At 50.1% G+C, this 11,521-nt stretch overlaps 2 protein-coding genes across 3 annotated transcripts; one reads left to right on the top strand and one right to left on the bottom strand.

The window, feature by feature from the left end:
• Positions 1-559: 559 nt before the first annotated feature.
• On the bottom strand, positions 560-9,196 carry LOC117903461 (vinculin). 2 transcript variants are annotated; one of them, XM_034815499.1, is made up of 6 exons: positions 8,978-9,196; positions 6,765-6,931; positions 1,691-3,881; positions 1,500-1,630; positions 1,041-1,439; positions 560-970 (listed from the first exon to the last, which is right to left on the bottom strand). In XM_034815499.1, exons 2-6 carry the CDS (start codon positions 6,819-6,821, stop codon positions 863-865), a joined length of 2,886 nt encoding a protein of 961 aa, XP_034671390.1. In that variant the 5' UTR covers positions 6,822-6,931; positions 8,978-9,196; the 3' UTR covers positions 560-862. The 2 variants fall into 2 exon arrangements, with proteins under 2 accessions (XP_034671390.1, XP_034671392.1); XM_034815501.1 differs by lacking the exon at positions 8,978-9,196 and adding an exon at positions 6,659-6,691 and having other exon boundaries at positions 6,765-6,888.
• A 594-nt stretch (positions 9,197-9,790) lies between these two features.
• On the top strand, positions 9,791-11,217 carry LOC117903462 (knob-associated histidine-rich protein). The gene is made up of 3 exons (XM_034815502.1): positions 9,791-10,223; positions 10,293-10,360; positions 10,561-11,217. The coding sequence occupies exons 1-3, from the start codon at positions 9,945-9,947 to the stop codon at positions 10,982-10,984; spliced, it is 771 nt and encodes a 256-aa protein (XP_034671393.1). The 5' UTR covers positions 9,791-9,944; the 3' UTR covers positions 10,985-11,217.
• The last annotated feature ends 304 nt before the right edge of the window (positions 11,218-11,521 follow it).

The raw sequence follows: 11,521 nt of genomic DNA, 5'->3' as shown, positions 1-11,521 counted from the left end.
GTTGTTGTTGTGAGTTGTGGGCTGTCTAGGTTGGCGACGCCGTCGCTGCCGCGGTCGCCTGTCGGCAGTGGGTGCAGTCGTCGCCATCTCTGTGCCATTTGACAGGTGCAGTTGTTGCTGTTCCTGCTGCTGCTGCTGCTGCTGCAGCTGCTGCGGCTGCTGTGGCTGGAGTTGTAGTTGCTGCTGCCTATGCCGTTGGTGCTGTGCGCCACTGTGCAAAGAGGGGACTGTCAAAATTTGACAAAAATAACCGGAGAGATTTGTTTTGTTGTTTTCTCCTTTATTTGTAGTCCGTCCAGGATGTGCCACGCCCCTCGTGATCGTCACAATGTCCTGGATCCTTTGCGACCAGTTCGGGTGCAAGGACATTAAGGATAATGCCATTTTCACGTTGTTGAACACAAACAATTTGCAAAAATAACAGGACTTGGTCTGGTGGGTGAGTGATTGTTCTAAATGCTTTTGTTAGTAGCCTACAAAGACGGGAAATATGGAAAAAGATAAGACGTAGCACCCTGTAGTGCATAAATTCATGTTCCCCCTCAATGATCACGCTCTGTTTGCTTGTTTGATTTATTGCACGCTTAATAATTAATTTTACAATTATTGAAAAGAAATTAGAATAGGAGCGGTCAGCGGGGTAGCGGCGGGGTGGCAGGAGTCAGAAGTCGAGCGCATAATAAATAGTTGCTTGGTGAAGGGGGGAAAACATATTAGGGGGAGGGGGAGAGGGGTATTAACATTTAATATATCGAAGTATAAATCTTTAAGTTTAGTTTTTAGTTTTCGTATGTTACACAAGGCACGTGCTCGTGCGGCTCCTCTGCAGACCCGAACCTAACGGCACCCGAACAGCTGTCGCCTAGTACTGATACCAGGGCTGGCGACGCACCCATTGCAGCCGATTGCTGGTCTGATCCGATCGAATCTTGATGCTGGCACCCTCAGCGGCACGCACCGTTTCCTTAACCTGCAACACGAAACAACAGAGTCAGAGTCAGGCAAACAGATTAAGAGAGCGAGCACCAAGCTGGACTTACACTTTGCATCAGATTTTGGGCATTGCCCACCAACATTTCGGTGGCCTCGCGATCTTCGTCGGAGCCCTGGGCTCCCAGCATGGTTGCCTTCACCGTGGAGAGAATCTTCAGCTGCGTGCCAATGGTCGGGATGCGCTCGCACACCTGCAGCAGATTGGTGCGTATGCGTCGGTCCGTGCACTGGCGCGCCAGCTCCTTGGCCAGCCGCGTCACATCCTCGGAGGCTTCGGCGATCTTCTTGGCCGTGGCTATCAGCTCACGCTTGCTGCCCCGCGAATCCGAGAGCACCAGCTCGCTGAGACGTGCCATCAGGATGGCCATGCGCTTGGCCGCTGCAATGATTTCGTTATCCTTGGACGACCACTGACGCACCTCCTGGTGCAGGCCCCTGGCGGCAATCTACAAGAGAATCACTTAAAAATGTCCGTCCTTCGGGTGTTTCAGCAACTCTTTGCTTACCAGAATGGGCTGATTGGCGTGCGGCATGGTGCGGAAGACGCCCTCATCCTCGTCATCCGTCTCTGGCGGCGGCGGCCGCACTGGTGCGAGTCCTTCCCTGGGCAGTGGTGGACGAGGCGGCGCACGTTCAGCTAGCAAACATTTTGGGCATCAAATTAAAGCGATTCTGCGGTTCAATCTGTCCCACTTACCACTCTGATTGGACAGATGCAGAGCACTCAGTTCCGGAATGGGTGGCGGCAGGGATGTGGGCAACGGTGGCGGCTGTGGCGGCGCAATGGCATCGCGCACCTCGCGCACATCCCCAAGCAGCCGCTGGAAGGAGTTCTTCCAGGCAGCGGCTGCTGCCGGATCGGCTATGTTGGTGGCCACCAGCTTGGCATCGCCCACCATCGCGGGCAGCGAGCGCTCCAGCCTGTTGGCGGCGGCATTGAGTCGCTCCGTGAAGACGGGATCCTCGGAGTTATCCGCCTCCTGCTTGGCCACCAGCAGCACGCGATTGATGAGCCGCGCAATGTTCGAGGTGTTGTCCACCATCTTCTGGGGCTGGCGGGCATGAATGGCATCCTCGCAGAGCTTCGCGTACACCTGCATGTGCTCCTCGGAGGTCTTAATGAAGTCCGCTGGGTCCGTGGCCTGGTCGCAGAGCGTGCGCATGCGCAGCACCGTGTCCGCATACTGCTGCTTGAGATTCTGCAGATGCTCGTCGGCCGCCTTGCTGGCCGGATAGTTCATTCGTATGCGACCGGCGCTGATCAGTTGCGGCGTCAGCGAGTCCACCTGGGCGGCAGACGAGAGCAGAATCTCGGCGATCTTCTTGTTGCCGCACGCACCACCCGCTGCCACCATGCGTGAGGTCTTCGAGGCGCGATCACTGAACGCCTGCAGGTTGTTCGATTTCTGGTTAAAGTTTTGCTCACGGCCCGGCGTGCCCTCCGGCAGCATGACCGCCTCCGTGAACTGCTTCAGCGGTGTGCTGACGTCCATGAAGTCCTGCACGATGCGATTGACGAGCGCATTCTGGATGGCCGCCTTCAGTTCGTAGAGCTTTTGGGTGAGCTGCTTGGCCGCCTGCTTGGCGGCTGGACCGGAGCCGGCTGCCTGGCGCTTGAGGCGCTCCACTTCGTCGCAGAGCTGCATGATCTCGGCCTTCTGGTGGCCAGGGCAGCCCTCGGCCACCTTGCGGCCCTCCTCCACAATGAGATTGATGGCCCGCTCCCCGAGGCCGCCGTCATTGATCTCCGGATGCTGCAGCCACTTCACAGCCTGCTCCAAGCGTCCCTGGATGGTGTGCGCTGTCTGCTGCACGCCAGCCTTGTCCACACCACGCACGGCCTGATGGACGAGGCCCTGCAGCTCGCCGAGACGTTCGCGGATGCCGCGTGCCAGCGACTCGGCCTGCGGGGAGCTGCCCTTGCCCTCCTGCCGCAGCTCACAGAGACCGTTCGCCATGGCTGTAATCTCGTCGGCCAGCTTGCGAATGGGATACGAGTCCTGGGGCAGGCAGCGTTCGGAGATCTCATTGGCATTGTCGATCACCTGGCGGAGCGCCTTCTCGCCGACTCCGCCGCGCAGGGCATAGGGATTGGAGAGCCACTCGTTGGCCAGCTCCATCTTGTTGCTGATGGCATTGGAGAGCTTCTTGAGGACGGTGAGATTGTCCAGCTCGCTGGTGTCCTCGTCGTAGGTGGTCAGCTGCAGCACGCGAATGATCTCCTGCAGCTCGTCGCTCATGCGACCGGCCAGGTAGTTGCGATTCTCGGCCGCCTCCTCGGCGCCCTTGCCCTGCTGCTCGACAATGTGGATGTAGACCTTCATGCTGCAGATGAGAATGGGGGCCAGGGTCTTGACCTGCTCGAGGCAGCGCACCAGAATCTCGCTGTGCACTTGATGGGTGAGCTCCTTCTCGCGGCCGCCCACCTCGCGCGACACCTTGCTGAGGCAGGGCGACAGATCCTTGAGGAACTGCACCAAGTTCTCCATTGTGTTGACCACCTCGGTCACTGCCAGATAGTCCAGCACCCGCTTGCACTCCTGAATGATCTTGCGCACCTCGCTCTCGTCGAAGCATAGCAGCAGCGAGGAGGTGCCCTGCAGAATGCCGCGGCTTCCCTCAATCAGCTTCTTGCGCGCCGGCCCCGAGTAGGGATCGGCCCGCAACATGTCCGAGGCCTCTTCCAGCAGCTGCGAGGCACCCTCCACGCGATGCAATGCCGAGGGCATGTCCTGCCGCAATATCTTATCGTCCGAGCTGTTGATGGTCTCCCGTCCAACCTTTACCAGATTGGCCACGGCCGCCGACACCACCTGCACCGGACGACTGAGATCGGGCATGGCATTGCCATCCTCGGCCTCCTCATGCAGTATGACCAAGCGGGATACCTAAGCGAGAGAGAGAGAGAGAGAGAGAGAGAGAGAGAGAGAGAGAGAGAGAGAGAGAGTTGAGTAAGAAGATTTATCTTTGATGTCTGCCGGAAATGAGGGAGATTGTCATTTAGTTTCTATTGAAGCTCTTGGACGATGCCATCCACTATTCAGACGCTGATTTATCACGTGAATGCAGGCACTATGGATAGGCGATCAGCAGATCAAATGAATTCAAAACTGAACCTAAATCACTGATCACTGATCAGAGGCAGAGCGAAAGAGGCTGAGAGTCGATAATGTGAGATGGGGGACTCTGTCGATCGATCGGCCATTCCCTTCCGGATCGGGTGGCTGCGAGCTGCCGTTTCTGTGTACCCTAGGGGCCCTGCTCATGAATGGGGCCTGGCATGGAACGAAACTGTTGATTGATCAATCAGCTGCTGGGCTGTAAACAAAATATTGGAGTGCGGGCTGATCGTTGATCGTTGGCACCCCGCGCGCCAGCCGTTCCACTTCGGTTTGTCAGCGACTCAACAGCGTCATTGGCTCATTCACTTACAGATTCAGAGATAATGAGATACAAATGAAACTATGGCAAGCATTTGGCTACAGATTCGACGCGTGGGCCTGCCACATGGTGCCGCAACGGCATTTGTAAGGTCACCGGCGAGCGGCGGCGCGTCATCGGTTTCCGCGACGACATGGGCATTGTCTGTCTGCCAAAGTAATCTCTCCATTAGGCTCAACTAATCGGAACTATTACAGGGGATTAGGAGGAGGAGGAGGAGGCTTGCTGCTGGGGGATTACACAGCCTTAACGGCTGAACAGACCCTTCCTTCTGCTTCTGTTTCTGCTTCTGCATTGGGTGCTCCGACAATTGTAAGCAATTATTCCACAACCGGCCTGGCCCTCTAATTCATTAATTGAGTAATTGTGTGTCTGTCTGGCAGTCTTCCATTGCCCATTCTCCATCTAATTATGTACACACATATTCGTACACACATATTTACATGTGTTCCCGAATCTGTTGTGTTGATTGATGTGCTGAATGATCATTTTTAATTCATTTGTTTGCCACCCACCCAACCAACAACCACCCAGCGGATGATGACTAATGCTCTGCGTTTGCTTTTTTTGGCACAGTTTTCAGACCACAATCCTCACTCATCCGCATCCGTAGTGGCGGCATAAGCCAATATGCCCACACCTACACCCACACCCACACCTACACCCACAGCCACAGACATGCACGCAGGCAGGTACACAGTGGCGGGCACAGATATGCACGCAGGCAGGTACACAGTGGCGGGCACAGATATGCACACAGGCAGGTACACAGTGGCGGGCAACATAGTAGGACAGGTAGTTGGCGTTCCTTTTTGTATAGTTTTCAGAGACTTCTACTAGCAACAAATTGACTGCAAAAATGTTTTAAGCATTTCATGAATTTACTTCAAACGTTCGCCTAGCCTTTAATGCATTTATTTGATAAAAGTTACCACAAACGAAGTGCAATTAACGTTCCTAAACCATTTTTTAGACATTCTGATTGTAAGTTACTCTACCAAAAGTTGCTTAAACTTCACTACGCTTAGCTTAAAACTGATCATCCCGCATTCTGTTTTGATTACATTTGTCTTTTGGGGGTCACGCATGCTGCTACTATTTTGATAGCCACTTTTTGGGCGATGATTGAGTGTGTGCCTACACCTACACCTACACCTACACCTTTGTCCAATTCTTCTCACCTCGCCACACAGCTGTGGCGCAGCCCCTTCTGGCGACGTCTCTGTGTCCAAATTTTGCTATGATTTCATGGTTTGCTCGTCGTAAATGTTTTTATTTTGTTGCTGCTTTGCTTTTGCTTTTGTTGTTGGATTCTTTAAACGTATTTTATGCTGCTATTTTTGGAACTCGGCCAAATATCCGTCTTTCGCATGCTCCTCCGGTTTGTTTTTCTCTGCTTATGCTTTGCTTTTGCTTTTGCTTTTTGCTCGCTTTTCCAATTTTCATTTGTGGCGTTATTAAATTAAAATTCTGCCCGTCCTCAGGCTCAGGTTAGCTGGCCTCTGCCTCCGATCAACATTTTATTATTTCCACCTCACTTATTTTTAGAACCGTTAAGTAACGGCCCCAACAACAACGAAAAACAAGAAGGGAAATAACGGCTGCTGCGGCGGTAGTCGAAGCTATGAACACCCTTTCGAGATCGATCGATTTGCATAAAATATGGAAATTCATATTTTAGTCCAGATGAGACTTGAAGTCTGTTGTCATTCGAGGCGATTCGACTGACTGGTGTAAGGTTTGTACTGCTATTTTATGCCTGCTCCATTGGGACATATTTCAATGGCTAATTCTTTGCGATGGTATACAGCATCTATCATTCTTAGGCACTTGGCAAGTGGCTGGTCAAAATGTAAATACCCTCTCCAAGGGTATTGCAAGATGCAGAGACAGTGTACGATGCTGTGTTGCTGATCTTTCAAGTTTGTTTCATCTCCTGATGGAAATATACATAAATAAATACACAGATACACACATGCATGTTGCTGAGGGAAAGGCACATAGACTGGCGTGGGGAGTGGGGTTTGACTTTTGTGCAGGTATATTTAGCATAAGATCCAACATATGCCACGCAGATGCAGGCTGAGTTGGCAGGTAAAAATATAAACACACGAGATGTAAGGGATGAATCGATGGATCGACTTTTTGTTACTTTTAAAAGTATGGAGAAATGTTGTTCTATCTATGCCTGGCATACGTGTGTTTAGTACATATTAAACGTTACCTTTTTGGGCGCCAATTTGGCCAATAGTTATAGCTAATTGTGTGCGAAATTGTACTTTAAACCTCAACAGAACCCCATCCCGACTCTCGGTTATTTGTTATCTTACCTGCTGGGCGACAGGATCCAATATGCTTTCGATGGTTTTTGTGTGAAAGACGGGCATTTTGGCTTTGGTCTTCGTTTGTTTATATCAAAAAGTATTTCCTTCTCTCTCTCTCTCTCAGTGTATCTCTTTTGTTGGTACGGGGCAGCTATTGTGTTTGTTTTTGTATGCTGCAAAGTAAGAAAAACATTGAAATCAGCCAAGAGAATTCTTCGAAGAACAAGATAAGACAAGACATCCCAAGTAAGGGTTTCGCTTATCTCCGTGTGGATTCCAAACTTATCCGTAATCAGACGAGCAGCAACAAGATTCCCCCTAAACATTCCAGTATCCAGTTAGGGGGATTCTAATTAATTCCCCTCCTCAACAATATCCCAACCTTTTCGCTGTGAAATTTGTTTTTGGCGGTGGTGTGGTGTGGTTCTGTTTTGGGGTCTGTTCGTTCGCTCGTTCGTTTTGTCCGTTTGTTTGGTTTTCGAACGATGACGCATCTTGTGAGCTCATTCCAAGGCAGAGGGATATCGATGGCCAGACTGCAGCACAGCACAACACACAGATACAATACGGATTGGACAAACCGTATTATTGGTGACGTGACGCATTAGCCCGAACTTGGTCCGCACCCTTTGCGTGCTTTAGTCCCTTATTGGGGCGTCTGTCTGACCACTTAAATAATTGGCATTGATATATTTACCATGAAAAGTGGCAAAATGACGGGGAAACAGAAAGTTAAATCCCAGCCAAGAAGACATTGAAAATACAATTTCCTACTATGCTGATGCCGTGGGGGAGGAAGGCCAGTGGCCAGGTCACTCTCTCTCTCTCTCTTCTTCCACCGTTTTCCAGCGCATGGGGAAATTACTAACAAGGTGACGTTGTCCGATATGCGAGGACCACTAACTTATTCAGCATGCTCAGGCATGGCTCACGCTCTAGAAAGAGATGGAGTATTGATCCCCGAAAGAGAGTTCCCTGTGGTGAAGACATCAGCTTGTTAGTAATTTCACCGCTAGCTGGCTCTGGTTCCGGATCTTTAGAGCCTCTATGCCATGTGTAAATATCTAAATATATGTATGGACGGACGGACGGACTGTATCGTTGTTGGACTATTTCTGGAAATACTTTGTGATGCTCTGCTGCCACTTATGGAATTTTGCGTTCGATTGATTTTCGCCATTCGGCGGCTGGCAGCTCGAAATTCATAAATGTACGAACACAGCCACAGCCGCAAAACAATATGTGGGCTGGGGTTTATTGACTTGGGGCTGTTCGCCTATAACCATTTATGGCCAACAAACTGTTGCAACCGATAGGCCAGGCCAGGCCACCGTCGCTGGTGACAGCGGAACAGGTTGATCCGATCGAGGGTCACGCCACTGATCCCCGCCCGATGTGAAATGATCCGACTCGCCTCAAGGCGAACCGCTCAGTGGGAAGGGAAGGGAGGGAAGCTCTTCAAGTGCCGCTAAACCAGGAGGGGGCAGGCGCAGGCACCGCTTTGCGTTTATTAATGACAACAAATGACTTCATGGGGGATGAATTTGGATTGGGTGATCGTTGCACGGAGAGCGAACGCACAATAACAGTAAAATTAATGCACGCGTGCGTCCCCCATGCGCACACACACATGTTCCAACAGTAGCCGCTACACGAATTAATGTACATTCACATATGTATGCACGTGTATGCATATTTAGGGCAAATCTTTGGATTGTGTACAAAAACACACACAAAGCGGGAAGGGAAGAGGGAGAGGGAGACGAGGCGCGCTGCTGCCTCTTTACATTCACGTTTATTCAATTGTCTCATTTATTTGTATGATTGCATATTCATCCGCTTCTGATTGTGCTTCTGTTCTTTGGCTCTTTTTCATCTCTTCGCACGAATTATTAATCACAACACCAATACACTGACACACAACAAACTCGCATTGAGCGAGTGGCAGCGACACGTTCACTGATACAAAAAGAACACACAAAAAATATAAGAAAATTAAAAGCAATGAATAAATAGTAATAATAATAAAAAAAAAACACAATATTGCTGTTTGGTTTCTGCTGGCGGTTGGCGGTTCTCTTCACTCGTTTCTCGACTGTCAAATCAACAACTAATTTACGGTTTACGGAATATACGCTCCGACAGTGTGTACGTAAGTATGTATTGTATGCTCATGTGCACATGTGTATGTAAATATGTAGGTGCTGCCCGCTATTTACTTTTGTACGTTTGCTTTTCGCTTTTCTGGCCGTCGTCGCTTGTGCAGCTGCGCCCCAACTTGCTTGCCCGACTTTTGAATACTGACAGAAAGATTCCGATTCCAATTCCGATTCCGATTGGGGGGCACACACTCATCCAGAGTGCGCCAGCAGCGGTGACGCTGTTGTCGCTGTGTTGTGTTTGTTGTTGTTTCGCAGCTTATTCTTCTGTTCTCTTCCCCCTTCTTCTACTGCTGCTGTTGCTTCTTCTTTTACTGTTCTTTGCTCTCTGCTGTTGCTTCTTCGTCATTCTGGGATCTCTCTCTCTCTCTCTCTCTTGTTGCGCCTACAAAACGTCTGGCCCTATCGATAAGTGATATCGATGAGTATTCAAATTCTAGCAAAATGATCGCATTTCAAAACAAGAAATACCTTAAATTACATTAAATAATACACCGTCATAATACGATTGCATAATGGTTGTGCCCCAACATGCATGCGATCTGTGTGTTACGTCGTACTACAACACCAGCACCAGCACCCATGTACTTAACGCGGCCTGCACAATGCAACATATCTACAATAAGTGGGTATTAAACACATACCGCACCTCAGCTCAGATTCGCTTATTTCCGTTGACTGAGTTTGAGCGCAGAGCCGCAGCTTTTGCAGGTGCAAGTGCAGGCCTCCGTGCCTTCCGTCTGCGTGAGCGAAGAAGAAGTTCGCACGAAACAGCGGAAAAAAAAAGAAGACAAAACAAAAACAAAAACAGCAAACTCCACCGAATACCCCATGCCCTGTGACGTGACGTTGCTGGGAGGGCATAGCTGCATATCCACAGATACTGATTTGATCTGATATTTCTGCTTGCAGATACCCAGAGGAGGATTGCTATCGCTTGTGTAGGGTAGGGTGTCGGCGGAGTGCGGCCAATTCGCTTTGGGGGAATCCACCCACAAGCCATGACACAGGCACAGCCGCAGCTACAATGAAAATTGTGGGTTTTGGGTGGTTGGGCGACGCGTGCGCATGCGCATTGCACGGAAGCAAAACAAGCTGGCGCCGGGCATTCCACCAACCCAACCCCACATTCCAGCCACAGTCGCAGCCCCCAGACCGAGCCCCAACCGACTGTCGGTTAATATATAAATTAAATAGTTGCATGGGGCCAGCAACCAGAGCACTTGGAGCCTTCACAGCGGGCACATCGTCGTCAGAGTTAGAGACTTGGGAACGGAAATCAAGCGGCATGGATAAACGCAGTGTGGTAAGCCAGAAAACAGCCAGAAAGGATTACGATTACAGCACTCTCTGTCTCTTCTCTTCTACTTTGCAGCTTCTGAGGTTGGCTGTCGTGATAGCGATGGTTCTTCTCTTTGTGTGTGTCCAGGAAACGAATGCTGGGTAAATATATAAACAGGAACAAAAGGGACACGGCCATGGTGAAATTACTTACCACAGGTCATACTCTTGCGGGACCAATAGCTCGGACTCCAACCCTTTCCCATAGCGGATAACGTCACCTTGTTAGGCATTTCACCATGGGCACGGCACTGCCTGTCAGCTCTCAAATCTCACCTCCCCCACTCCCCTTACACTTGCAGCAGTCAGCAGAAGAAGAAGAAGATCGTGATACACGTGCCAATCCACAAGAAAATCGAGAAGCACATCCACACGGTGGTGAAGCACGTGCACCACCATCACAAGCCACTCGTTCTGAAGGAGGAGAAGAAAGTGATTCACGAGGATCATCGACCCATTCAGATCCATCAGACCAAGGAGCTGGTGCACCACCACGAGAAGCACGATCACCACGACCATCACGATCATCACGATCACCACGAACATCATGAGCAGCCGCACCAGCACCAACATCATCACGCGGTGCCAGTGTCAGTGCCGGTGCAGGAGACGGAGGAGCAGGAGGAGGAGGAGGAGCACATCCATCACCATCACACGTACGAGCACAAGGGACGGGACGATTTCATCGGTGGTGGTGATGGGAGCAGCAGTGAGGAGCGGCGCTGACTATGCGGACCATGAGTGCCTAGTGCCGAGTGCCGAGAGAGCCGGAACGGGACGGTAGCCCCCCACAGACTGATCTTAACGTGAAAGCAACCAAAATAAAATGAGCGCCCAAGGATGCCTTTTCCGAGGGTTTTCTTTCTCATTTGTGATTTTCTTAGTTCTAGTTCTGCAATATTTGTATTTGCCTTTTTTTTTAACACATTTTTTTTTTATAGTTTAGGATGCAGCTTAAGTGTGGCTATGGCGACAATCAATAAATAATTAAATGAATATTTTTTAATTTGATTTTGATAGCTGCACGATAGGTTGGCGCGCGATAGTTGTCTAAAGCTTCGTGGAAAGCTTCATGGTTAAATTCAGTCCCCAATCGACATGCTTGACAAGGTTGATTGAAACTTGCAAAAGAATCAATCAAGTTACTAATAATCTCTTAGAAATAGAAGATATCGCATATATTAACACCAGGGGCTTCAATCAAGATTCGCTGGAAGAAGACAAAATCATTGTTAATTATTAAAAGCAGCTGATAAAATAGAT

The sequence above is a fragment of the Drosophila subobscura genome, chromosome A (genome assembly GCF_008121235.1).
Source record: "Drosophila subobscura isolate 14011-0131.10 chromosome A, UCBerk_Dsub_1.0, whole genome shotgun sequence".
NCBI classification, from domain to species: Eukaryota; Metazoa; Arthropoda; class Insecta; order Diptera; family Drosophilidae; genus Drosophila; species Drosophila subobscura.
The sequence above is the reverse complement of the archived record's forward strand: the minus strand, read 5'-3'. Positions and strand labels throughout refer to the sequence as shown.